This window comes from Peromyscus maniculatus, chromosome 6 (assembly GCF_049852395.1).
Source record: "Peromyscus maniculatus bairdii isolate BWxNUB_F1_BW_parent chromosome 6, HU_Pman_BW_mat_3.1, whole genome shotgun sequence".
Taxonomy (NCBI): Eukaryota; Metazoa; Chordata; class Mammalia; order Rodentia; family Cricetidae; genus Peromyscus; species Peromyscus maniculatus.
In genome coordinates, this window is record NC_134857.1 from 24,900,768 (window position 1) to 24,926,484 (window position 25,717).

General features: G+C 44.9%; 1 protein-coding gene and 1 long non-coding RNA gene across 5 annotated transcripts in view; one reads left to right on the forward strand and one right to left on the reverse strand.

Moving 5' to 3' along the window:
* Positions 1-8,024: 8,024 nt before the first annotated feature.
* Positions 8,025-25,156, reverse strand: Pgrmc2 (progesterone receptor membrane component 2). The gene is made up of 3 exons (XM_006987461.4): positions 24,725-25,156; positions 11,809-11,964; positions 8,025-10,088 (listed from the first exon to the last, which is right to left on the reverse strand). The coding sequence occupies exons 1-3, from the start codon at positions 25,134-25,136 to the stop codon at positions 9,991-9,993; spliced, it is 666 nt and encodes a 221-aa protein (XP_006987523.1). The 5' UTR covers positions 25,137-25,156; the 3' UTR covers positions 8,025-9,990.
* The window catches only part of LOC121830090 (uncharacterized), a 49,600-nt gene continuing 47,962 nt past the window's right edge, over positions 24,080-25,717 (forward strand). For all 4 annotated transcript variants that reach the window (XR_006073009.2, XR_006073008.2, XR_013052042.1 and 1 more), the window contains exon 1: positions 24,080-24,358. This is a non-coding gene — a long non-coding RNA (uncharacterized LOC121830090). The remainder of the gene's footprint in view (positions 24,359-25,717) is intronic.

Below are 25,717 nucleotides of genomic sequence, written 5' to 3' on the forward strand. Positions count from 1 at the left end.
GTACAGTTTGAGTAGTTCTCTATTTTGATTGCTAGATTAGGTCATGTATTCCTCTTCCTTCTTTTCTTGTTTTTTGAGACAGAGTCTCTCTATGTAGCCCTGGCTATTCTCGAACTCTCTACTTAGACCAGGCTGGCCTCAAATTCAGAGATCCACCTGCCTCTGTCTCCCAAGTGCTGGGATTAAAGGTGTATACCACCACACCTGGCTTACATTCATTTTTCTTAATTGTGCATGTTTTTGTTTCCATAATGCATCTAATTTTAATCATAGGCATAGGATGATAAACAGGGGCTTATTCCTAAAAGTTTACTAGGTGACACAGTTTGGGCTTACTGTGTATGAACCCAAAGTGAGTTCAGGCCTGATGGGTCCTTTTGTTCTTCCTGTGTGGGCACATGGGGAATACACTTGAATAGAAATGGTCTAAATCTGATTGTTACCAGGGGCAAGGGAACATATCATTGTTCAGAGATGGGCATATAACAGCTCAATGTGTGTACTGGGTGTACCAGAGAGGGCTCTGAGGTTGCTAGGCACATTGTTTAGAGAGAGGTCTATGTGCATAGTGTATGCGGGTGAAGGAATGGCTACCAAGTCCATTATGATGGGAGGAGTGAGTGTGCACAGCCTAATACCAAATAGGATCCTAGGGAACAAAACTATCTTCTGGGCTTGCCTCCCTCAAAAGGGCACCAGCAAGAGTTCCTGGTGGCCAGATCTTAAAGTGTTAAGAGATGTGCATACTTTTGAAGAGAGATTCTACAGAGTGAATGGGAGGTGGAGAAAGGGGGACCTTTTTGGATGGAGAATTTAGCAGGGTTGTGCGGTTGGCCTAGGAAGACTCCAGGCTCTGGCATGGGTGGCTAAGGACAATATTGCCGGCATGTGAGCAAGGTAGGGGGAGGGACAGGGTGGGGGAGCCTGTGGGGCCTCCAATAGGAGGTGCTCCGGACATGCTATCCATCAGACCTCCATGGCAAGAGTGTCCATGGCATTATCCAGTAGTGCACTGGATAAGGAAAGAGGAGGCCCTGGAGGATTGGTGAAGAAAGCTGCAGTGACCAGAGACGGGAGCAGAAGTGGTGAGGGTCTGTGGTGAGGGTCAGGGAGGAAGCAGCAGTAATGAAGCAAACACAGCTGGAGATGGGGGCTGAGAGTTCTTCCAAGGATGAATGGGATGGTAGGAAAGGAGGGGCACTCGGCCTGTGTGAAAGGATCTTGCCTGGGCTGGCTCTCAGCAGCCTGAGCTCTCTTTTCCAGCGTCCACCTCACTGTCTAGGTTAGTTTTGAACTCAGATCATGCATTCAGCTCCGTGAGAAGCTACAGGAGGCACAAGGTTGCTGGAAACGAGTGCTGTCTTTGCGTGCTGCACCACTGTCCACCAGCAAATGCCCTCCTTCCCCGGGCCTTTCCCTTCGGGTGCATCCTACTTCTGCTACATCGGAGACGAGAGACAAAGAAAACAACAAACAAACAAAACCCCACAAAACAAAATAGAAAAAAACCAAACACCTTTTGACATCCTTCTTCCCTTTTGGTTGTCTTTCTGCTTCTCAGATTTATTTTTATTAGTTTTAATTGCATGTATCTGTATGTGTGTGCAGGTGCCCATGGAGACCAGAGGCATCAGATTCCTTGGAGCTGGAGTTACAGGTGGCTGAGAGCCAACAGACATGGGTACGAGGCACCCAGTGTGGATCCTCTGCAAGAGCAGCACACTGATAACCTCTCAGTCATCTGTTCCTCTAGGCACCTGTCCCCTGGTCTTCTGTGAGTTCTCTCTTCTGGACCACTTCTGGTTCAGTGAGGGTGGAGGGATGGATGCCAAGAGCAGTAGACAGAGGCACCAGTACTTCCTAATCCTTTTTGGGTGGGAAGGAGGAAATACCTCCACTGGAAACCTCAGAGGGCAAAGCCACAGGATAAACATCACCTTTGACCACACCACGTGTTTGTGTTTTAAACACACTTGTGGTTTTCTTCACAGTGAGGCAGTTGTGGAGCAAGGACGAACTTTGCCAGAAGGTTCTTCATACTCAGTGAGCCATTGTCCTCAAGTATGCAAGACTCAAAGACCAACCAACAGGCCACTGAGGGAGGCGATCACCCCAAATAACATCCGAAGCTTCTTGCTTGTGCTCAGTGGAGACTTGCAGACAGATGTTTTCATAAACGTTTTAAGTGGAAGTTATTATTTAAAAATCGTATACATATATACACTATATTTTGATCCTATCTATCTACCACTACCTCCCTCCAGTTCCCCATATTACCTTCCACCTGTTCTTCTTCCCAGCTTCACCATGTAATTTGCCAAACACATTTCCCCTACAGACGCTTTAACTCATTCATGTAAAAAAGAACAAGAGGTAAGTTTTTGGGTAAATGTAGGTATTTCTTCTAGGTACTACTGAAATCATTTTATGGAGAATGAGACTTGAGGTTAGAAAGAGATGGCTTCGCCGGGCAGTGGTGGCGCACGCCTTTAATCCTAGCACTCGGGAGGCAGAGCCAGGCGGATCTCTGTGAGTTCGAGGCCAGCCTGGGCTACCAAGTGAGTTCCAGGAAAGGCGCAAAGCTACACAGAGAAACCCTGTCTCGAAAAACCAAAAAAAAAAAAAAAAAAAAAGAAAGAGATGGCTTCATTACTAAGTAGTATTGTGTGGTGATATCTACAGGACATTAATAATTCAGTAGATTTATAAAATAACATCCAGTAGGAGGTCATTTATGTTAGGAAAAAAAGGAGGGTAAATAATCATAGCTAGCGCTTTATAGTGTTTGTTATATGCCAGACACTGTTCTGGCTGCTTTTCATAATGAGCTCTTGGGACCCTCAAATCTGCCCTACGAATTAGTCAGGTTCAGATGGTAAGTGTCTTGCTCAAAGCCATACAGAGAGTAAAAAGTGGAGCGAGGCTCCAATCCAAGCAGTTAGTCTAGACTCCATGCCCTACCCTCTGGGCGTGGCTCGGGTTATAGACGTATAAACCCTCAAAGAAAGGTCAGATATATTCACATAGACTGAAAATGGCAGTCGTCTTGGGCAAGAATTAAGACTTGAATTTGGTGCAATTTTGAAGTTTCCTGTGTTCTCCTCCCCCGAAGAGAATGGTTTCATGTTACTTCTGAAGGTAAATGTATTTATAAATAATTGCTAAATACTTAAAAAAAAATCAATGTTGGGGTCAATGCAAGTGATTCAGAGCAGAGTACCTAGATGATACTTTTCATCGTAAATGTCAGATGACCATGTTGTCACTGGGGTCAGGATCGTTTCATCTTCAGTCCTGGCCAATCACATGACTTGCTTCAGAGATGAAAATGTATGCCTGCTTTTATTGGAAAACAGAAGGCATATTGGCAAATGTACTTTCCCAGAGCTGAGATGTACTTCAGAGTTCAGGAATGGAACCTAGCAGATCAAATATTGAACTAAGCCAAGAAGACGTTTGTGACCTGTCTTGGTTAGGGGTTCTATTTTGGTAATGAAACACCATGACTAAAGCAAATTGGGGTTTATTTGGCTTACACTTCCACATTGCTGTTAACCACCAAAGGAAGTCAGGGCAGGAACTCAAAGAGGGCAGGAACCTGGAGGCAGGAGCTGATGCAGAGGCCATGGAGGAAGGCTGCTTACTGCTTTGCTCCCCATGGCTTGCTCAGCCTGCTTTCCTATAGAACCCAGGACCACCAGCCCACAGATGTCACCACCCACAATGGGGTGGGCCCTCCTGATTAAGAAAATGCTCTACAGGCTGGTCCACAGCCCGATCTTATGGAGGCATTTTCTCAGTTGAGGTTCCCTCTTCTTGGATGACTGTAGTTTGCGTCAAGTTGACATAAATCTAGCCAGCACATTAATTACAAAAATGAAGTAAAAATTGTAAAAAGGGATATGAATAATAAGTATCCCTATATTGGAGCAACCACAGAGAGAAACCATGAGGGGGGATGAAAGAGGGATGGAGAAAGGGAGGGAAGGAGAGAGAGAGAGAGAGAGAGAGAGAGAGAGAGAGAGAGAGAGAGAGAGAGAGCGAGAGCGAGCGAGAGAGAGAGAGAGAGAGAGAGAGAGAGAGAGAGAGAGAGAGAGAGTGAGAGAGAGAGAGAGAGAGCCAGAGGGAGGGGGGAAGAGACAGAGAGAGAATTTAAAGACTTGGCTTACACTATTGTGAATTCTGAAATCTGCAGAGCTGGCTGGCTAGACATTCAGGTAGGAGGTGATGTTGCAATTTTGAGTCCAAAATCTCCAAGGTTCACAGGAAGCAGAACACAAGCTGGCTCTATGCTGAATGCTTGAGATGGAATTGCTCTGAAGGTCTTAGACGGATGTGACAGTAGTCTGTCCACATGAAGCAGGTGATGTGTTGTTTGATCTGCTGGCTCCACATTGTAATCATGTCTACAAACGCTTTCACATCTGTTCAATAAAACAACTGGGCATTGCAGCCCCATCAAATCAACATACAAAATGATTCTGGCTGTTCAAGCTCATGTTAGTGAGACTGGATTCCATGATTTTCTTTTACTCAGGACTGACAAAAGTATTTATTGGCTTTAGAGACTCAGTTGTTTTGGGGAAATCTCTGAGTAGCACGTGTGTGCTATAGTTAGTCCTTCTAAATCACTTAAAATCACTCATTTTGCTTAACACAAGTTGGGTTGTGATGTGGTTCTGAGCTGTTTTATAGCATTTGAAAGATCAGCTGAGACAAGGCGAACAAGTCCGTGAGGGTAAACAGGAGGTGCCGAAGACTCGTGCTGTCTGTCATCTGGCATTTTCCATTTTGCTGCTAGTTCAAATTAGCTAACACATACCATGAACTGTTCTGCTTTTCTACAGTGAAGACGTCCACCAGGAGCTCACCTCACAATTTCTCAGTTCCAATTCTGGCATCTCAACTAGATTCACCACTGTGCAAACAATTTAGAAATCACAACCATGAGTGTTCAGATGCCAAATAAATTTTAAGTGAGGAGAGAAAATGTGTGTGTGTATACCTTGTGTGTGCCAGAAGACAATTTCTTTCTTTTCTGAAAGCAACTCAAGGGAGAAATGATTTCTTTTGGCTGACAACTCAAGGGTGCAGTCCATCGTGGTGGGGAAGTTGAGGTGGCAGGAGCTGGACGCAGCTGGTCCCATACAACCACAATCAGAAAACAACAAAAAATGCACACCGCTGCTCAGTTCTTTTTCTTTACACAGACCGGGATCCCATGTGCAGGGAATGGTCCCACCCTGTCAAGATGAGTCACCCCACATCAAATGGTGTATGCAATCAAGACAATCCTCCACAGACATGGCCAGACACTTGTCTCCAGTTGACTCTAGATTCTGTCAAGTTGACAGACAACACGATCACAGGTGTCCCTTAGGCGGCATCCACTTTTTTAGTCAGGGTGTCTCACTGGCCTGGGACTTTCCCAGTAGGCTAGGCCGATTGGTTACATGGACTGTTGGGTTCAGACTTAGGCCTTCCAAGCTCTTCACCATCCCAGCATTGAGAATATTAATGTGGAAACCGTGCCTCAGGCCTGTTTGCTGAACTTAGTATCTGATGTTATTACCATTCACCATTGGTTACTACCAGGTGAACTGTGGGGAAGTCAGAGAACAGTTTTCCTATTGGGACTGTCAGTTTAAATACCAAAGGATGATTCAGTTTGTTAGTAAAGTGTACGCCACCTAAAGATACTAAAGACTCAAGAAATGAAATCCCTTACTCCAGGGCCCAGGCATGTCCCATGCTTAGACAACACATGGATAGAAACATAGTTCCCTTCTTCAAGAACTTTCTTATGTGAGACATGACTTAGCATTATCTTCTCCCTGTTCCCTATTTCTCATTGCTGTAGGGGCAAAGGTCTCTTCCCATAGGTGGGGCTCCCCCACCCCCGGGAAAGCACATCAGGTCCAGGCCAGTTTCCCTTTATTTTTATCACACTGTAGTTTGTCCTTTTAAAAATTATTTAAACTTATGTGTAGATGTGTGTATGTGCACACGCATGCAGGTGCCTGTGGAGTTCAGAAGAGGACATCAGATCCTCTGGAGCTGGAGTTCTGGGCAGTTGTGATCCATCCAACAATGGCTGCAGTCCTCCAGAAGAGTACATGCTCTTAACCAGTGAGCCATCTCTCCAGCCCCTCTAGATCAAACTCAAGTGTCTCTTACCTTGGTTTTCAATTCCTCACTGGTATCAACTAGGCCCTGTAAGGACTGCTGGGAGCTGGGGACAGTGAGGAGGAGGAGGAGGAGGAGGAGGAGGAGGAGGAGGAGGAGGAATGACTTCCCTAGGGCAGAGTAACGTGAAGTTCCAGCAAGTTAGGCAGAAGTGTTTGGGGAAAGCCCAGTCTTGGAGTAAGAGGATACCCTGGAATTCTTAACACAATGGAGGTTTCGAGAAAAGGGCTTTAGAGTTAACTGCTGAATTACAACTTTTGGTCAATTCACTTTTATAACCAGTAAAAACACATTCTGAATCTATCTTCTACACTTGGTTCTTTTAACCAAATTCGAACCAACTGATACATAGAACAGTCTGCACTGTTATTTTCACTTGGGAGTGGTTAAAGAGCATTTAAGACACACGTAGATATTCACCAGGCCGAGTACTGCACACTTATGAGGGGTTGGCTGGGCCCGATATGCACACGCTAGCTCTGCAGGCTCAGCCAGTGTTCACAGCACCTCAAATGGTCCCTTGAATGGAGGTATAGCAGATGGGAGAGCTGTTGTTTAGCCCAATATTCCTCAGTGTCTCAGCGGCGACACTGGCTGGGAATATTTTCTGCATCAAGACTAAGAGGGGCTGGTCATTATTGACCTTTTCCCCATAGCTCATGGTCTGATTTAGTATTATTTACCTAGTCAATGGCTGACCTGAGTGGAAGACACTCCCTTAGAAACATCAGAACTATTACTCTTCTATCAGTGCAACGGTACTCAACTCTACTTCCAACAAGCTCAGAGGAATGAATGTCTAGTCTTCCAAGTAGAGGACTGCCGGTCTATTCTGACCTCACAGAGCTGTCATTGTTAACATCTGACTGGCACAGATGCTCAGCAAGCTGCCACACTTAGTCATGACAGAGGTAAGTGGGATATGCAGATGAGGAGGCTGGTTCAAGGCAGCTTTGCTTCCTAGAGGACAAATTTCCTAAGTGCCAATTCAACATACTGACTTGAGCCTTGAAGCCTGTGGAAAGAGTTGAATGATCAAGAAAGAGTCTGCAGCTCTAAGGAAGGCAGCAAAAATTAGGAAAGTGCACCAATCAAGGTTCGGGAAACTTCATCTGAATGGGTTTATCCCCTGCAGGGAATCTCACTGCTTCTACTCAAAGGGGACCACAAGAGACAAAATCTAAGTAATGTTACAATTTTACTGTTTTCTAAACCCATGGTTTAATTTGACAAGAAAACGACTTTTAACACAGAACTCTAAAGAAGCTGAAAATGTAGGGAACTAGAGATGGTTTGGTGCCTAAGAGCATCTGTGCCCTTCCAGGGCACCAGAGTTCAATTCCAGCACCCACATGATATCTTTCAATCATGGTAACCCCAGTAACATGGGATCTGATGCCCTCTTCTGACCTCCGAGGGCACTGCATGCATGTGGTGCACAGAGATACATGCAGATAAAACACTCATACACACGAAAGTATTTTTAAAAAAATATAGGGAATCAGACCAAAATTCTAAGTTCTATTTTTATTGCATGGCAAATACGGACCACACAACTTGAAAAGATGAACGCAGTGTTTCTCAGACATGCCCAATCCTAAGGATGACTGGAGGAATCATTACAATGAGCTTAGGCTCAGCAGGTAGGAAGTGGATGTAGCTAAATGGCTGAGCAGTGTGTGAAGCCTTGGGTTTGAACTCTAACACTGAAGGAAAAGAAAAATGAACACATGTCTTTTAAACCCCTAACAAGCAGGCAATTTGGGGAAACATGCCAGTTACAGACAGACCCCTCCAAGACTGCTGCACGCTACTGACAATGAGACATTTGACTGGAGTTAAGAAATTATCTATACAATAGTTTATTTCAAGTCCAAAACACAAAACCACTTCCTTTAGAAACAAAATGCATTGTTTTTACCGCATGAACACCTGGGGCTTCTCACAGATGCAGGGTCTCAACCTTCAGGTCCAACAGTGCAGATATACCATTTACTACATCAGAGGATCTACACTTTAACAATTTGGTTTTAGAAAATATTTTACATAAAAAAGAAAGCATTTATCGACACTGTTCAGTGATCACAAGAGCTCTTCAGCCAGGATTTGGTGACAACCACACTTTTCTAGAGAATATTCCAGGACTGAATGGGAACGCAGCATTTTGCACCCTCTGCTTACCACGTCATCTTGATGGTTTCTGCATGCATACACCCATCTGGCACAAGTCTTTCCATGTCACCCATTTTGGGCTTTTCTATGTGGGAGCAACTTGTCCCGGACCAAGAATTCATCAGGATGAAGCCAAAATTTGACCTAAGGAGGCTCTGAAGTAGAACTTTTTCAACTAACAATGGAGGGATTTAATAGCTATCCGTAATACTGTTTTAGGTCAGCTACTGCTTGGAAGGCTAGTGCTTCTGGCATAACCAGGGGCAGCAAAGCCTGAGTACAAATATGTACACTGTAATACATCACTTCTTACCTGAACGATCCCACATCGGGAGAGTTCCACCGCAGTGGAACTGCCTCAGTTATACTGAATGTGGTACATGGACAGCTTGGCTAACCAGTGCTCGATTTTCATTTCCCAGAGTTTTTTCCTCATCCTGAATCAAATGCAGTCTTATTAGCATACGACACACTGGCTCACGGCTCTGCATTTAGAGTCCAACTCCAGCTTATTTGGTTCACTGTACATGCTTTATTAAAACGGTACTCGTATTTACAGCATCGCAGAAAGAGTCCCTCCCAAGGTGCTCTCACACACATCCAGACTCACCCACACAGACATTCATACCACGGCCCCACGCACCCACACCAGTGACATGTGAGGGTCAGACTCTTAAAATTAGGCAGCTGTTGGGGAAGAGTTGTTGATTTTTCACTCTTTCTTGGAAAAGGAAAAAGCACAGGGGCTGCATTTGGCCATCACCATGCTATGTCTGCGTATTAACACATGGCAGTAACACTGAGTGTCCCTTTACATCTACACACAAGGACAGCAACCTCAGTCTCCATGCTGCTTGTAGTGACTTCGGAATTCACAGAGGGGCTTTTCCTAAAAATAATTCAAGTTTATGGAAGTGAAATAAGGCACAATTAATATTGATTTGACCTAGCGGAAGGAAGGGAAGGAAATAAAATTGGTTTCAAATTATCTTAGCTGGGGACCGCCGACTTCAATCCACTGCAAGTCCCTCTCATTTCCAAACCTTTCTTAGAAGGAAGTTTCTTTCTCTTCCCTGACAAAGCCCAGAAAAAAAAAATGGGGAATTCACTTTTAACCTTTCAGTAGCTTGAACTTCTTCAACGAATGTGCAACCCCAGGGCTCTTCCTTAACACAATAACCCCAGCCCGTGAACAGGCCCCTTGCTGGTTCCAGAGATCTGCACACTGAGCAGTCAATACCGGTCCGGTGTCTTTGATACTTTTTGTTTTGTTTTAAAAGAGAGCGAGTGAAGGGTGGGGGACAGGAAGGCAGAGAGGAAGGAGGAAGAAGAAAGAGGGAGGAGGGGAGGAGGGGAGGAAGGGAGGGAGGGAGGGGAGGGGTCAAAGGAACCTGGTGACTTTCTTGCAGTTAAGAAGGCCCTGTCTCCTTTTCAGGATGATGAAGCCCACCAGACAGTACAAACTGCACACACAATGCCTCATATTCAGATCTTCCTAGTGAAGCACGTCATCTTGTATACTCTGGCGAAGTGTTTCTCACAGCAGGTGCACCACACCCAAAGACTGGACATTCTCTGGAAGGAGTAAGAGTTGCAGTTCTGAAGGCCTCTGGCTTTGGTTGTTCACCAAGTTCAATCCTGTTTACTGTGATCCTTGGTGTCCTCCTCATCTGTGTACTCTGACGGTTCTTCCCCTGGCTTTAGGAGTCTGCCTACATAGTCATATTTTTCTGAAAGATACATCGAAACGAAGTCAGTCAGTAATGGTTCAATTTGTTTCACAATTCCACTGTACTACAAGAAGGCACTCGCCTCTTAAGTCACTCAGAACAAGCTACCTTCCTGCAATGCTTCATTTACAAACATGTAAGGCCTGAACAGAAGGCAACAGGCTGAGGAGGTTTAGACTGCTCTTTGAAGGGAGGTCAGTGTTAGCAGGTCTTACCTGCAGTTCTTAAATAAACGTGCACGGACCATCTCAGAGCTGCCCAGCTCAGCATTATTAAGCCTTGGAATGTGGTTCTTCTGTTTTGGGCTGTTAGGGTTTGGACCTCAGGCTTTAAGCTCTGCCACTGTGCCCCATTAGTCCCATTCTTTTAACTCTTTGTTGTTGTTCTTTCAAGACAGGGTTTCTTTGTGTAGCCCTGGCTGTCCTGGAACTCAGATCAATAGACCAGGCTGTTCTTGAACTCACAGAGATCTGCCTGCCTCTGCCTCCTGAGTGCTGGGATTAAAGGTGTGTGCCACCATCACCGGGCTCTTCTAACTCTTAAAAACTCAAACATTTCAGCTAAAGTATTATAATAATCTGTAGCTGGAGTCCTGTTGGACGCCATTTGTAGCTGGAGTTTTCTCTCCAATAATCAGATCTAGTAGTTCATACATGCAATCACAGTACTTGGTCTGTTATGAGTCTGATGTCAATCTAGGCCACACACACAAACGTATGTACATATATAAGTGGAAATTTCTAAGTCATTTAAAATGTGGATTAATTAATTAAAACTCCATGCTAATTTTTGGAGTATAAACCATGCAGAAGGCGACTTTCTTGGGCTGAATGAAGATAGGGTGGTAGTAGCAGCAGAGTCTATGAGGTGCAGAACGAGAGGGTAAACATGTCTGAGGAATATTCTGGAGAGAAAAGGGCAAGCAAGGCCCCTACCAACCACACCATCATTCTCCCCCATCTCAAACTCTTCCCTTAGATCTTTACTTTGCTTGCTTTTATGTGTCAAGTGTTTAACTTAGAACCTTGTAGGCAGGTGAAACACGTTTGTTTTCTGTGGAAGTAAAATTTGGGCTACGTGAATTAAACCAAGACTAAGTGGACTGACTGGCTGTGGAGGGTTTGCAGCGGGCTCTGCACATGGGAGATCCAAGACAAGTGCCAAGAAGCCCAATGAGCTGCTCCAAAGAGCCAGCAGGCGATCAACGGCGCAGGCAATGTTGCACAGGGAAAAACTGATCTTGGGAGGGCACAGTAGTCCTTCTTTACTTAACATTCAAAGTTAAGAACAATTCAATCCTTTTGCGATACATTATCATTAGTGTTGATATCACTTACTCATCTGTTTATCCCGGTTGTAGTAGTTCTCAAGGTGCTGGGACAGAACCCAGGGCACAAGGAGGTCATGCCCAATCTACTCCTGTGCTACACCCTAAGCCTTCAGTTTGTCTGAAATACAAGCCTGTATTTAACAAAACAAAATCACTCCCTAATGAACAAGTCTTAGAAAACCTGAAAGCACCACAATTTGAGACTGTTGGGCTCATGAGCACATGCCACACCTGGTGCTAAATCCATTTCAAATATAGACTTTCAACCTAATTGTCACATGTAACTGTCTTATTAATTAAAATACACCCTAATAATGATGGAAATGAAAATAGAAGGTTTCCTTTAAGGCATGTACAATAGTATATGTTCAGTTTTCCAAATGATGATACCTTTAAACTGCATTTCCCATTCTCGAACACTTTCCATTTGCACTGCGTTCAAATCTGAGAGGTCATCATACTCATCTCTAAGTGCATCCTTATCCAGGCAGAATGTCGCCAGCCCCCTGGAGGCGTCCCTGCCAGCAAAGATTCCATATGGGCCCGCTGAAAGAGAAAGAGACAGCTCAGAGCCTAACACCATTTTAAAGTGTGTCTAGACATCTGGGTCCTCTCCATGATGTGCATTTGGTACATAACCTTAATTTCAAAATATGGAGATACTGGATGAGATAATCAGATTTGTTGGAAATTCCCCTTTTACCAAAGTAAAGCTTTTTACTGACAATAAATTCAAATCAGACACCCCGAAACTTGCATGCTGGGAGAGGAGGGGTCAGTGGGATGCTCCAATAGGTGGTCCTACCCCACACCCACACCGACAGCACTACACAGACCCAGTGGGTATTTCAAAAGCACACTAACTTGGGATAAAAAAAAGTTGTAGTGGGACAGGGAAGGAATTGGAGGAAGCAATGGAGTGATCTGATCAAACACACCTTGTTCCTGTATGAAATTCTCAAAACAAAAGCTGAACGTTAACAAAACTCTGTTGGTGTTCGTGTGTGCATCAATGTCAGGCGCCTGGCTCAGTCTCTGCCCTATTTCCTGAGACAGCTTGGCTCACTACACCTGGAGCTAGCTCACTGATCTGGCTCTCCTGGCTGGTCAGACAGTTCAGGAACCCCCGCTTCTCCACCTCCCCAGCATGGGCTTTCAGGCGTGCACAACTGGACTGTGCTTTTCATGTCGATGCTGGAGCTCTGAACCCAGTCCCTCGTGTACGTCCAGCAAATACTGAACTGTCAGAGCCATCTCTCCACCCTTACTACAGAAATCTTTTAAGATTTCACTGCTTGCATCTTACATTGCACAAAGGGTCAAAGAGATCTTTGTGTTCAAAATGTTTCTAAAAAATCTTCAACAATAAGATTCCCCAAATATATAATTCTACAAACGACAACTTCTTTCAAGTTTATGAGCTCCTCCACAGAGGGCAAAATTCATTCTGAGGAAACAGTTTTAAAACCACAGTTAGAGGCTTCACTGTCACGAGCAGCCAATTCTTGGCTTAGGAATGATTCTTTTAAAAAAGACTTATTTTGTGATTGTGTATTCATGTTTGTGTATAACAGATATGTCACAGCACAAGTGCAGTCCAAGGACAAAAATGCCTTCTGCTTTGGGCCTCAGGGATCCAAACTCAGGTCAGACAAATGCTTTTATCCACTTCGCCACCTCCCAGGCCCATGAAAACTATTAATTAACAAAGGGACTTATTAGAATAAAGTATTGCCTAACTTAAAGAAAACAAGAGTAAAAATGCCTTGATTTCTAAGTGAAAGACAACTGCACCTGTTCTCATTTGAAAGCATTTGGGAAACTCCTAAGAATCAGAAAATACCTGCACTTTCTGAGACAGGAAATTAAACCTCACCTAAACAGAAGAACACCTCAGCACTATGAGCAGTAATCTGAGTTACTGACTATACTTCACTGGAAACATGACTGGGGTAGAAAGTTCATTCTTGGAAAGGTCTATAGCATGGAGCTAGAATGGCTTTCCCACGAGCTCTAAAACAGCTTTTTTAGGTTTGGCCTGAAAGTGACAGATGCGTAGTGCTTCCAGCTTATTTAATTATTAAGCATTCTCCATGTTACCAAGAGGCATTAGGTGACTATCACAAATTACAACTAATTGGCTAATTTTTTTCTCACTGAATGGATATACCCATGATTTAATATTCTCCCAATAATACAAACACTGTTTTGTTCCCTCAAATGTGTCTTCTATATAAGAAAATTTATGACTTTGAAACTTTGCTACAGTCTCAACTGAAATTCAAGGAGTATTAAGCTTTTAGAAAAATTAATTTAATATAGTTTCTACTCACAGAGTGAAATTCAAAAGTTCATTAAATTGGAGTTAACTATTTTAGAGGAAATGTAAACTTAAAAGTTACGCAAGAAAGCCAGGCAGTAGTGGCGCACACCTTTAATCCCAGCACCCAGGAGGCAGAGTCAGGTGGATCTCTGAGTTCGAGGCCAGCCTGGTCTACAGAGTGAGTCCCAGGAAAGGCGCAAAGAGAAACCCTGTCATGAAAAACCAAGCAACAACAACAAAAATCCTTTGTGCAGAATTCTACCCGCTTTGTAGAGAGAGAAACATATGGAAGCAGACAAAGAAGACGGAATGAAGGTGGGCTTTTTGTCTCTTGGAAACAAAGAAGGAGTAAAAAAATGACACAAGAGCGACAACTCTGAAGAGGAAACGACAATTTCTATTTTAAAGACTTTCCCAGCAACTTCACACTTTGGTCCTTCAGGAGTTCATGAAAAGGAACAAATTTTGCTTTTCTTCCTCCACTTGGCAGATCATAAAAAAATCAGAACACAGTGGTTTGCCTGAAGTTATTGACAGAACGGGTGGCAGCTCCACTTTTCCCACCACTCCAAACACTGCGTCTCCAGAAAGCTGAGGACCCACATGCTCAGAGCATCTACACTGAGAACACTCAGGGTCCATACACTGGAGCGTCTACACTGAGAACACCCAGGGTCCGCACACTGGAGCGTCTACACTGAGAACACTCAGGGTCCACACACTGGAGCGTCTACACTGAGAACACCCAGGGTCCGCACACTGGAGTGTCTACACTGAGAACACCCAGGGTCCACACACTGGAGCGTCTACACTGAGAACACCCAGGGTCCGCACACTGGAGCGTCTACACTGAGAACACCCAGGGTCCACACACTGGAGCGTCTACACTGAGAACACCCAGGGTCCGCACACTGGAGCGTCTACACTGAGAACACCCAGGGTCCACACACTGGAGCGTCTACACTGAGGACACTCAGGGTCCACACACTGGAGCGTCTACACTGAGAACACTCAGGGCAGAGTGGCACTGAGAACCATCTCCACCACTCACTTTCTCCTTTTCAGACAGTGTCACTAGGTGCCCAAGCCGGCCCCCACCTCCCTGTGGAGCTCTCCCAGGCCTTGGCCTTGCCTGGACTGTAAACCACAGGCCTCTCTGAGTGACTGACGCAAAGGAGAGAACGACGGTCAGTGCTTATAACCACAGCAAACATGACACCGCACCCCTCAGCACCACAGCAACATAAGCAAGCTACAGAGACCCTCCGTCTTTGAGGGTGTTCATACGCACACCAGGGCTTCTCAAGTAAATTTCTGTCAGCTTCCCTACGGAAGGGTCAATTTTGAAAGAATCTGCTAATATTTTTGTTGCTAAAGAAATTCCAGATAAAACTGGGTTCTGTCAACTCAACTCGTTCAAGGAAAAGGATGAGTAATATATTCCTCTACTCCTTAAACTATGTTCAAGTGTCCCCTTCACAAAGGCTTCTGTGGAAGCATCTCCTGCTGAAGAGGCCTTTGCTCACATGCTCTTTGCTCCATGCTGGAAGGCCACGGAAGAACCCAAGGAGACTAAGAAGTAGGGTTGGAATCGGGCAGCTTGTCAAGGGAGGCTTTGAGGTCTGGCAAAAAGATGGCTTCCTTCATTCGTAGTACAACCAGCACTCCTTCCCCTCCTAGATACCCTCCACAACAAACAATGTTATCAGCAATAGCATTTTTGCTAACTACACATGGCTGTTCACAAAACCAAAACAACAAAAAGGGAGCTACCCAAGAAAAGCAAAGCTCATCTAGTGTTAAGTCTCTATGGTATGATTTACCAAAAAAGCAAGTGAGTGTCAAGACTATTTAGACATTACTTCGATGATCCCGACCATGTAACTGGCTAACCGAACAGCCTTTGACTGTATGCTGGTGAGTATCCTTGGAATTTTGACCGTTCCCTGGAGTAGCAACAGGCAGAACACTTAGTGTAGCTCCCAAGCGGCAAGATGGGATGAAGAATTCAATAAATTACACCAGATACAACACTGCGTTTGAGGTCTGCCTAGGCTACATAGTGAGACAAATAAAACAAGAAACAAGAAAAAAGTCTGAGGTGAAAAGTCAATCAACCTATTAGCTTCTAAACCCTAAAACTGCTTATTTTTGATACAATTGTGTAGAGTGCTGTGACATATTTTTGAAATGTTAATAAACCATATGCATATAATGGGCATATACATATGTTCATTATGAAACAATGATATAAAAATAATAAACAGAAAATGTGGTAAGTAATAAAATCTGTAACACAATTTGACTGTAGGATGATAAAGGAGAAATATTCCGTAAGTTATTTTCATGACTTGAAACTGGTATCTATAAAGCTAGTGTAAATGTACAGAGATACTTTGCATTCTGATCTGGGAAGCTCCAGAATTTTTAGAGTTAGGACAGTAAAGCAGAAGAAGGTTGCTGTTAAGAAGACAAGACACTTTTATGCTGGAGGGGCCACCCACCAAGTAACACACTGATGCTTCACCTGACTGAAAGAAAACCACACCTTGCTTCTGAATGGCCAACTGGAAGGCTTGCGCATACAGGAAAAGGGCGAACTGGAGAGCCATCATGGTCATATCAGAAAGACAAAGAGCCCATGCATGGCTTACATGGTAAATGTAGATTAAAACACGCGCGCACACCCCAGAGTAGAATGAGGGCAAAAGGAAGGGGAAGGAAGGCTAAGTATGAGACATAACTCAAGACAGAAGCTAAATCTGAATACATAAAACCACAATTTGTGGTTTAAAACACTATACAGGGATAGAGGCCAATCCCTAGTACCACACACACAAAAGCACAGGTAAAAATGCTATGCAGGGCTGGTGAGGGGCTCAGCAGACATGAACATTTGCCAAGCACACTGATGACCTGAATTTTGATACCGAGATCCCATGACAGGAGGAGAATGGATTCCTGAAAACTGACCTAGAAACCTCCATACATATACTGAGCACCAGCATTCATGAACACACATCATACATACACATAATAATAAAATACCAAAACAACAACAAAGGCTGGAGAGATGGCTCAGCAGTTAAGAGCACTGGCTATTGATCCAGATGGCATGGGTTCAATTCCCAGCACCCACATGATGGCTCACAACTGTCTGTAACTCTATCTAGTTCCAGGAGATCCGATGCTCTCTTCTGACCCCCACAAAGCACCCACCATACACATAGTGCACAGGCACACATGCAGCCAAATACCCATCCACAAAATAAATTTAAAAATTAAAAACAAAACCAAGCCAACAACAAAACCTCAGCTACACATTAAGTGGAAAGGCACTAAAAATATTGCAGCAAAGGCTGAAATGATGAGTATCACAATTGAAAAAAATGTGGCAAAGAACATATGAACAAATGTATGTCGAAAAGAAAAACAAAAAGACTCAGATTTTCTTTAAAGATGTGAAATTTTGGGCTAGGGAGACAGTTTAGTCTTTAAAATGCTTGTCCTGCAAGCAAGAAGACCTGGCAAGATGGCTCAGCAGGAAGTCACTTGGCGCCAAGCCTCACGGCCTGAATTCGATAACAGAGCACTACATGGAAGAAACGACTCCAGCAAGTTGCTCTCTGATCTCTACATGTGCACCATGCTGTGCCTTCTTGTGTGCACATGCACACACATTCTCTAAATAAATGTTTAAAAAAAAAGACCTAGGTTCAATCCCTGGAATCAACACTGAAAATGATAAAGGTGGCTGTGGTGGCATGTTTGCAATGCCAGCATGGAGGAGGTGGGGACAGCTTAGTCCCTTGGGTTCCACTAGCCAGTCAACCTCATCTGCTTACTGAGTTCTAGGCCAGAGAGGTCCTGTCTGACAAAAAAAGGAAGGTAGACAGCAACTGAGGAATGACATTCAAGGTTGGCGTCTTGACTTCCATATGCATGCACACCTGCACCTCTCCACACACCCCCACGCCCCCCCCCCCCACACACACACACTCATTCAGAAAAAGAAAAATGCAAATTTAAATAGTGACTGGAATGCTGTTTCAACTCCAGACCAACAAAAAGCAAGCAGTTTAAAGCATCACATTTTGACAAGGATGAGAAAAAAGCATCCTCAGGAAGTACATATAGGTCAAGCTCTCTGGAGGGCAACTCCAAATGAAGTCCCCACACCAAGCATGGTCACACCATCAGCCTCTGTAATTCTGCTTCTAGGACTCACAGCTTATTTACATATAGAGCACTGGTACAAGGCTGTTGCTCACAGCATAATTACTAAGAGACAGGTAAAACTCAAGCTCACCAGCAGGGTTAACGAGATAGCTTCCATGTGATAGGAATGATATGAAAGGCTCTGGGAGTGTGGGGAAATAAGACTCCTGTTCAGACTGTCACCTTCACAGCACAGCTCTGCAACACTAACCTTGATCCATTTCCACTGCAGAGTGGCATGAGGGGGTTCTTGGGAAGAGTCTTACTTTTCACTGTAAATCCTTTGGAGTTTTCAGTCTTGAGCACGTATTATCTTTTAAAAATGCCATCATTAAAAAAAAACTTACACACAAGGCCTTATTTTGGGATCTGCTTCAAAGCACCCTACAGTAGCACATCCACAACTGACAATTGATGAAACACTCCAGGACGTGGACAAGAAACCAGGAATGCAGAGAATGATGGAAAGAAGGTCCAACAAAAACGACGAGCCATATGCACAAGCACCACGGGGAGCAGACACACTCGCGCCTCGAGAATAACTAAGAGAATAACTAACACAAGAGGAGCAAAGGCAGACTCCAGCTGACAAAGGCGGGCATGAAGAACACCTGGGAAATTAACACACATCTACCTATCTTCCAGGGGAAGATGAGAGCATGGAGGACGCAATGACTTAAAGTCAGTTAGCAGAGTCCAGCATGCTCCAGTTAGGGGAAGGAGAGAAGCTTAGCCAGTCGAGTACTTGTTGCACAAGGGAAGGACCCGAGTTTGGATCTCCGGCACTCGTACAGAAAGCTAGGTGTGTGCCTCTAACTCCAGCCTGGCATGGGATTATGGATATAAACAGATCCCCAGAGCTTGCTGGCAGCCTGGCTCAACTGGTGAGCTCCTCCAAATTCAGTGAGACCCTGTCTGGAAAAATAAGGTGGAGAGAAGTTCAAGGCCACACTGATCTCCACCTCTGCCTTCCACCTGCAGGGTACACACACACACACACAGCAGATCAGGACCATAGATAGAGTCGATTTTCTTTTCTCTCTCTTTTTTGTTTTGTTGAGACAGGGTTTCTCTGTGTAATAGTCCAGCTGTCCTGGAACTCACTTCGTTGACCAGGTTGGCCTCAAACTCACAGAGATCCACCTGTCCTGCCTCTCTGGGTGCCGAGATTAAAGGTGTGTACCACCACACCTGGTTAAGAAATAGTAAATTTTCAAAAAGGCAAACAAATTACAAAGATCCGAGTTCCACTCACATCACCCACACTGGACAGCTCTGGGGGATTTGATTCCTTTTGCTGGGCTCTGCAGGCACCTTCATAAATGTGGTGCACACACACATACACACGTTTCCTAAAAGGAAAACACGTGTCCAGGGCATAGGTGAGAAGTCCAGCATCTGCCCTAGATGCCTAAATGCTTGAGGCCCAGGTCATCTAAGCACTGAAAGAGAGAAAACCCTGTCAAGTGGCAGTGAGGCATCTTCAAGGGGTAGGCTTTACCAATTTACATGGAATGATATTTGGCTAAAATCTTCCATTGTTCCAAAGGACAAGTCAACATCTAAACCATATCTTAACAAAACCACCAGGAGACAGACTTCGCCACCTTGGCAGAGAAGAGGAAGGGGAAGGGTAAACTCTAAGAAGAACCAGCAAGTAAAGACCTAGAGTAGAGTTTCTTCTGAACTGAACTGCATTCAGGGCACTGCCAGTCACAAAGGCGGCCCAGAGACAGTTAAATAAGATGGTGGAGACAAAAACACAGCAGTACTCACAAAAATGTAACCCGACTGAGCTACGAGAACATAAAATGCTGATGAGAGTTCAAAATCTAGTTCTATATTTTAGGGTTTTTAAGACAGGGTTTCTCTATGTGGCCTTGGTTGTCCTGAACTCACTCTGTAGACCAGACTAGCCTTGAACTCACAGAATCCCACCTCTGCCTCCCGAGTGCTGGGATAAAGGCATGCTCCACCACCTCCTGGCCTAAGTATATATATATATTTTTTTACAAGAACAAAACAGTACAAGTTGGTTGCAAGGGCTGTAGTAATAAACCTCAAACTAACTACAAGTAACCAAAGGTTGAAACCAAACCTGAGCTATCAATGGAGATGACAAGAGATGGGTCTGATTAGATGGCTTCTACGTGCTCACCCTACTGTACGGTAAGGCTAATAACCCATTTCAGAACAATCTCTGTACAGACCATCAATAGAAATAAGGTACTTCTAAATACCCAAATAAGCCCCTTGATCATAACCTTAATTTCATTCATAGCACTTAATTTTTTTTTATCAGAGTATAATTACATACTGAGGTATGTTTGTATACTTACTGCCTGTCCTCAAGCAATGTCAAGTTCACAGATATGGACTGGTCTGTGCCAAAGACTAACTCCATTTCTGAAATTGCCTTACTTACAGTCTTACTGTAGTGAAATCTAAGGTGTTCCTTTCTCAGTATTTAAAAATGGAGATGAAGTCTCATATTAAAGATCTTGAGAAAGGATACAGGCACCAAGACTTATATAGTGATGTATGCCACAGGCATATGGGGAGGAATATGCCAGATCGCCCAGAGGGCCTCGAGAAGCATCTGAACAGCTGAGTACATGTGACTAGTTCTGCTCCTTACTTCTAATCTCAATTGGCATTTTCTGCTCTCAATTTTGTTATGTTAATTTGTTGTAGTATTTAACACAATACAGTTCTCTAAAACATTAAAAGCAATGCAATAATGCAGAATTCAGAACAGGTAACCAATATTATAGAAATGATCGGCACAATATAAAACTCTTCTGGACTTTGCTTTTTTCAAGACAGGAACTCACAGTACAGCCATCCTGGAGCTCAACTATGTAGCCTGGTTATCCTCTAAGTAAAGGCCATCTTCCTGTCTCTACCTCAAGAGTGCTGGCATTACAAGTGTGCATTACCATGCTTAGCTACTTCAGAAACTGTTGCTGGTCCCCTTTATCTTACTGGTAGCTAACAAGATGCATGTGGTAACCAGCCCAAACAACAAACCTAGTTGGCTTCAAAGCAAGAAACTGTGATGACAGCTGGATTGTGACAACTTGGACATATCCATGCAGCAGTAGGTCAGGCCAGGTTTGGCCTTATGTTGCAACTCTTGCTAAACCACAGTTTTGTAAATTAAAATGTTAAATAAAAATTAACACACTGAAGACAAGATTAAAAGGGGGAAGGATTTAGGTTCATGGGCTCCTTTCCCCAACCTCCTATTAGGCAGCTTCAAGGGGCTACTTATGTGGCCTTTTCCTTTTCAGTAGAATTTAAAAGGTAAGCTGGCTATAGCTTTGGCATATATCGACAAACGAGTAGAGAAAAATATTAAATAGCCAAAGTATGTTTTTCACCATTCCAGAGAATAAAATGCACAAAGCTCTCCTACTGTAATACATTTAAGAGTACACGTTAATATATTCAAAACCTACTGTGAATGTAAGCATAGACTTGATGGATAAGATGACAATGAGAAACAACCTGTGAAGGCAGCCGGATATGGGCCTGATTTTCAGTGTGGCTACTTAGTTAGGTGCTTTTAGGGCAAAATTTCTAAGTTCTAGTTTTCAAAAATGTAAAACAAGAATACAAAAATATCTTGTAGAGTCATTTAAAAAAAAATAGAAAGAAAGAAAGAAATGAAACCTGCTCCAGAAATGGAGCATGAACTTCTGTTCACTGGCTTCCAGAATCAATGCTGATCGCTAGTAACTCCTAGGGTAGCAGGAGTACAGCACTCCATCAAGTACAAGGTTTAGTGTGGTAGTCATGTGGCTGAGGAATGTGCCTACTTGTTATCAAATAACTCCTTTTAAAATACATTAATTTTAATTAGCCGTTTGTGGCTTGGGCTACCATAATGGGCAGCAAGAACAACCAACATAAAAGCCATGAAATGAAAGTATATTTGAAGCTCAAAATCTGTATGGAAACAACGAGAAAAGGGTATAAAGTAAACCAGTAACAGGATTCTTTTAAGTTTATCCCAGAAGCAGTTTATCAGTGTACAAAAACTTTGCAGTTAAACATACCTAGAGTTTTCAGATTTATCTATATGATCCAAGCCAGCTTACTTAAACTCATCTGTAAGGCAGATACTTTGCAACTTCACCAAAGATCTGCAGAAATGACAAATGGTTGATCATTGGATGCTCAGGAAATTCAGTTTCCTACATGATCACACTTCTGTTCAAGCTAGCCAAGTACCTGCCTATTACTAACTACAATACTGACAAGAAAGTCAACACATTCTGGCAAATGGCTGGCAGTGAAGTACATGTGAAGTATTGCCATTTAATTTTATTTTTAATTAGTGGAACTTTAAAGACGCACAGCTGAAAGATCGTGTCCAGCATTACAGAGGGAAAAAAACCCTCACAGAACACTCTTTAATCATAAACATATCACTGCAAAATGGAAATTGATAGCAGTTTGGGTACAAAATAAGCTTTCCAGCTCTAGGCTGAGTTTTTCAAATTACTAAGGTTCTTAGATAAGGAGAACTGTGTACTGAACTATACCTCTACAAAATTATCTCATTTATTCCAGAATAAAATGAAAATGGCATCAAGACCCCTGGAAAGCACTTCAAACGCAGTCTATCCAAAAGTAAATAAATAAACAAAATCAACAGATTAGAAGCTCCCGAGATGCTCTGGTTTACATTTAAGTTCTTCCCAATAATAAAAACTTTCAAGCCGGGTGGTGGTGGCCCACGCCTTTAATCTCAGCACTCGGGAGGCAGAGTCAGGTGGATCTGTGTGAGTTTGAGGCCAGCCTGGTCTACAGAGTGAGATCCAGGTCAGGTACCAAAACTACATGGAAAAAACCTGTTTCGAAAAAACAAAACTTTTCAGATACTCCTACTAGATTGTTTATTGATACCTGTAATAAAATAACTATGTATCAGAATAAGGAAGTGGTTCTCTATTCTTTTTTGTCTTGAGACAGGGTCTCACTATGCAACCCCAAGTGGCCTAGAACTCAAAGGCCCACCTGCCTCTGCCTCCAGGGTGCGGAGTTAAATGCCTGTACTACCACACCTAGGGTGGTTCTTCATTATCATCTGAAGAATGTCTATGTGCTCAAGCCACAGAAACACAATCTACAGTATACTTCCTACTCTTAGTTTTTAACTTCTGCCACACATTTGCCACTGGAGGCTGCCCAAACTGTCTGCCTCTTTCCTAATGTGTGAGGACTAATAATGGTTCTTTTTACAAATACTCTAGACAATCTTTAACCACTGAACACACTTTTTAATGCCACTGGGGGAAAGGCTGTAACTAGCTACAAAATCTGTGTAAATTCTTGACTTTAAAAAGTTTATTTGACTTGGTCTGTGTAAATAATATACTTTGGTCCTAGTCTCTTGTTCAACATGCTCTTAAACAAAAAAGTATTAGCTACTGAAGTTGATGTAAGCAAGGAGACATGTGGTATCTGTTTATACATCCAGAGGAAGTATTACATATTATATATGTAATGAAACATAAGCTAAGAAATAATCAGATCCAACACCAAACACTCCAGTTTCTTAACCCTAATCCAATCAACAAACTCAAACACTTCTGAAATAGCATCCAGCTAAGCACTGAAATAAGAAGCATATTCAGTGTCAATAAATCACGTACATTAACAAAATTAAAAGGAAACCTTGTTTAAAAGCTGGATGTAGTCCTTCCAGGAATGGGTCACTTTTGGTCTCTTGCTTTGCTCTTATACCCACTACAGCTCCCCCTCCGCCGCCGCCCCCCCCTTAAAGCTTAATATTAATCACTGCATAACCATGTTGCTCAATTTTATGGACTACCAACAGACTCCCCGAGTTTGAAGTTTATTTGTGTAATCTGAAACAGATTACCTCTACACTCTTAAAGGGCTTCTACAGCAACTACCTTCCATAGTTTTCTGAAAGCAAAGTTGTAAAACCTTTAACTTGGAGAAACAGTGCATGGCAGGGAAAATACAATAATTCATTATCAACGGGCATTTGAACACTTATCTTACTACCAGCAGAGAGAAAAAGGAGGGAGAGGGAGGGAGGGAGGGGAGAGAGAGACAGAGAGGAGAGAGGGAGAGACAGAGACAGACAGACACGCCTGCTAGGCGGATGAGCTCCACCCCAGACACCCAGGGCCAGTATCGTTGCCAGTCTTATTAAGATCTACATTATGGTTCGTCCTCATCTCACATACAGTGTTAATCTTGGAAAGCATCTTGGAGCCAAAACTGGCTTTTTAGAAAAAGGAAGAAAATGAGTCGGAGGTGGTTCTTATACCGAGCTCCAGAACCGGGAGGGTTGGGACTTGAATCTACGTGTCCCTATCCCTAGCTCCATGCAACCTAGTCCAGAGAAGCAAAGAGTAGGTAAGTGTCAGGCATTTCAGAGCAAAAAGCTGGAACTTGCACAGGGCCGAAAACTTTGGGTCGCCACTTTAGCCATCTCCTTATCCCTTCTGCCCTTACAAAGCCCAGATATCGGAAAGCTCAGGAGAAAGGTTGAGGGCCAATGTGACTAGAGTCAACTCGTAAGAATTTTGAGAATTTCAGCCCCAGGAAAAGCTGCGAGGAGACACGGGGTGGGAAGGGAAGGAACGCCGAGAGCAGGTTTGTGGGGCGCCACTGGAGCCCCCCGAGCCCCGCAGCTGGGGGCACGCACGGGGCGGGCGTCCAGGTGCGTGGCCGCGGCGGAGATAGGGTGTCCCGGGCCCCCCGATACCCCTCATTCCTCACCGGGGCCGTAGAACTTGCTGCCTTTGGTCACGTCGAAGACTTTCCCATTGACCGCGAGCAGGATGCGCGGCGTGCGCGCCCCGTCGTACTGGCGCAGCTGCTCCAGGCTGAAGTCCCGTTTCTTCATGCGTGGTAGCGTGGCGGCCGGGCTCTCCTCGCCCGCTCCGGGCCCCGCGCCCAGACCCCGCCGCCCCCAGCGCACCCACAGCCGGTAGGCCCCCAGCAGCACCAGCGCCAGCAGCGCCACGTTCAGCAGCATCTCCCCGCCCGCCGCCAGCAGCGCCGCCGCCCAACTGCTCCCCGCCGCCGTCGCTCCCGCGCCGCCAGGGCTCCCGTCGCCGCCGCCGTCGCCGCCGCGCTCACCGCTGCTCCCCAGGGTGCCTAGCTTTACGTCCCCATCACCCGCCGCCATCACTGCCCGCCAGCGCCTTCCTCCTCCCGCCCCCTGCCCTCCCCAAGCCCGCGGCCGGCCCCGCCCACCAGGCGGCGCGCAGCCAATCACGTGAGGGGACGGGGCGTGGCAGTGCCGGCTGCTTATTGGCTGTTGGCGGGGTAACGTTGTCTGGCTTCGCTCTCGCAGCTCCTGCCCTTGCTGGCGGCGCGCGCGGGCGACGCCCCGCCCACCTCGCCCCACACTTCCCGGCTCTCACTCTTTCAGCGCTACAGCCTAGGGAGTGTAAGAGAGGGGCGGGGCTGAGGGGAGAGAGGGGCGGGGACGAAAAAAGGGAGGAGCCGGCCCGCGCGCGTGCGCACTCGCGCTTATGGGGGCGGGACGCCGCTGGGGCGCGTGCGCGGGCCCCGGAGCGCCACGCGCTGGGCTCTCTTCGGCGACCCCTCCCTGCAGCGCGCGTGCGCCCCGCGGCAGCTTTTTGCGGCCGCGTCTGTGACGGCGCACGGCGGGGGCCGGAACGGAGAGGGAGCTGAGGGACCGCGTGTGGAGCCGGGCTGCGGACATCAGTCCTAGCTGCGCCCGATGCCTCAGCTCCAGATCCG